The 1,192-nt window shown below is 36.7% G+C and overlaps 1 protein-coding gene across 1 annotated transcript; it reads left to right on the top strand.

Moving 5' to 3' along the window:
• Window positions 1–229: 229 nt before the first annotated feature.
• On the top strand, window positions 230–1,192 carry LOC118733360 (RING-box protein 1A). Its single transcript, XM_036462728.1, has 3 exons — window positions 230–529; window positions 591–618; window positions 759–1,192. The coding sequence occupies exons 1-3, from the start codon at window positions 452–454 to the stop codon at window positions 977–979; spliced, it is 327 nt and encodes a 108-aa protein (XP_036318621.1). The 5' UTR covers window positions 230–451; the 3' UTR covers window positions 980–1,192.

The following is a 1,192-nucleotide window of genomic DNA, read 5'->3' as shown; positions in this document are numbered from 1 at the left end:
ATGCTTTTAATGAAACCTACCACCAAATTGTTTGATGCAGAATCGGTCCTAGGGCATCTACATGCATTTCTATATCAAAAACAAATTGTGAAAAAAATTTCGCTTACGTCTTTTTGACGATTAGGGCTCGTTATATCAAAGCTGTGGCCCAGATTCATCTATTTCGGGCAAGTTTCAATTGTACACATAAATCAATGAGCAAAGATCCCCTAAACAATCTTTGTGTGAAAAGAAGGCAACACTGAGCAGAAGCGACAGTCATCGTTCGTGCGAAATTTGACATTTGGCTGTCCATTGGCCGAATTTGGGCGACAGAAAACTAATTCCAGTTTTATTTTTAATTTAGAAATAAACCTTTTCTTTATTGCAGTATTATACTGCAAAAACGAAACGTTTGCTTTTAAAGTTTCCTGTTAAATACACCGTCGCCAAAACGACTGGCCAAAATACAATGGAAGTCGACGAGGAAGATTTCGAAGTGCCAACATCGAGTAGCAAGGGTGAAAAGAAGCGTTTCGATGTGAAAAAGGTAAGAAAAGAATAGCATTCATGAATTTTGTAGCTTATAGAAGAAATTTCATATATTTTAGTGGAATGCTGTGGCATTGTGGGCTTGGGGTGAGTATCTTTTAACGGCACGCTTCATACTAGTTTATGTTCATTGCAACATAACCTTGAAGTCGTATCCTTGCTAACATCAAAGGCTCAAAATGGTGAAACTTGATAATTACACGACTTTTATTTATTTTCTACCTTAGACATTGTTGTTGACAATTGTGCCATTTGTCGTAACCACATTATGGATTTGTGTATCGAATGCCAAGCAAATCAAGCATCTGCTACCAGCGAAGAATGCACAGTTGCTTGGGGCGTCTGCAACCATGCTTTTCATTTCCATTGCATCTCACGTTGGTTGAAGACACGACAAGTATGTCCGTTGGACAACAGGGAATGGGAATTCCAGAAATATGGTCACTAAACCAGAAGAAATAATTTTACAAAAATACCTACGTGCACCACGAGTCACAAGACGTGATTGTGCTGTGCTGGCTTACTTTCAGATTAATAACGTTTTAAGCCGAGAAAGAGCGATACATAAGAAAAAAATACATTATAATTTAAAAAACTGATTTGTATACAAATTTGCTTAACTAATTTATCTTTGAAATAAAACCATACTATTGAAAAGTAA

Source organism: Rhagoletis pomonella, unplaced genomic scaffold (assembly GCF_013731165.1).
Source record: "Rhagoletis pomonella isolate Grant_MI unplaced genomic scaffold, Rhpom_1.0 Rhpom_scaffold_00002, whole genome shotgun sequence".
NCBI classification, from domain to species: Eukaryota; Metazoa; Arthropoda; class Insecta; order Diptera; family Tephritidae; genus Rhagoletis; species Rhagoletis pomonella.
This window is presented reverse-complemented; position numbering and strand designations above follow the sequence as displayed.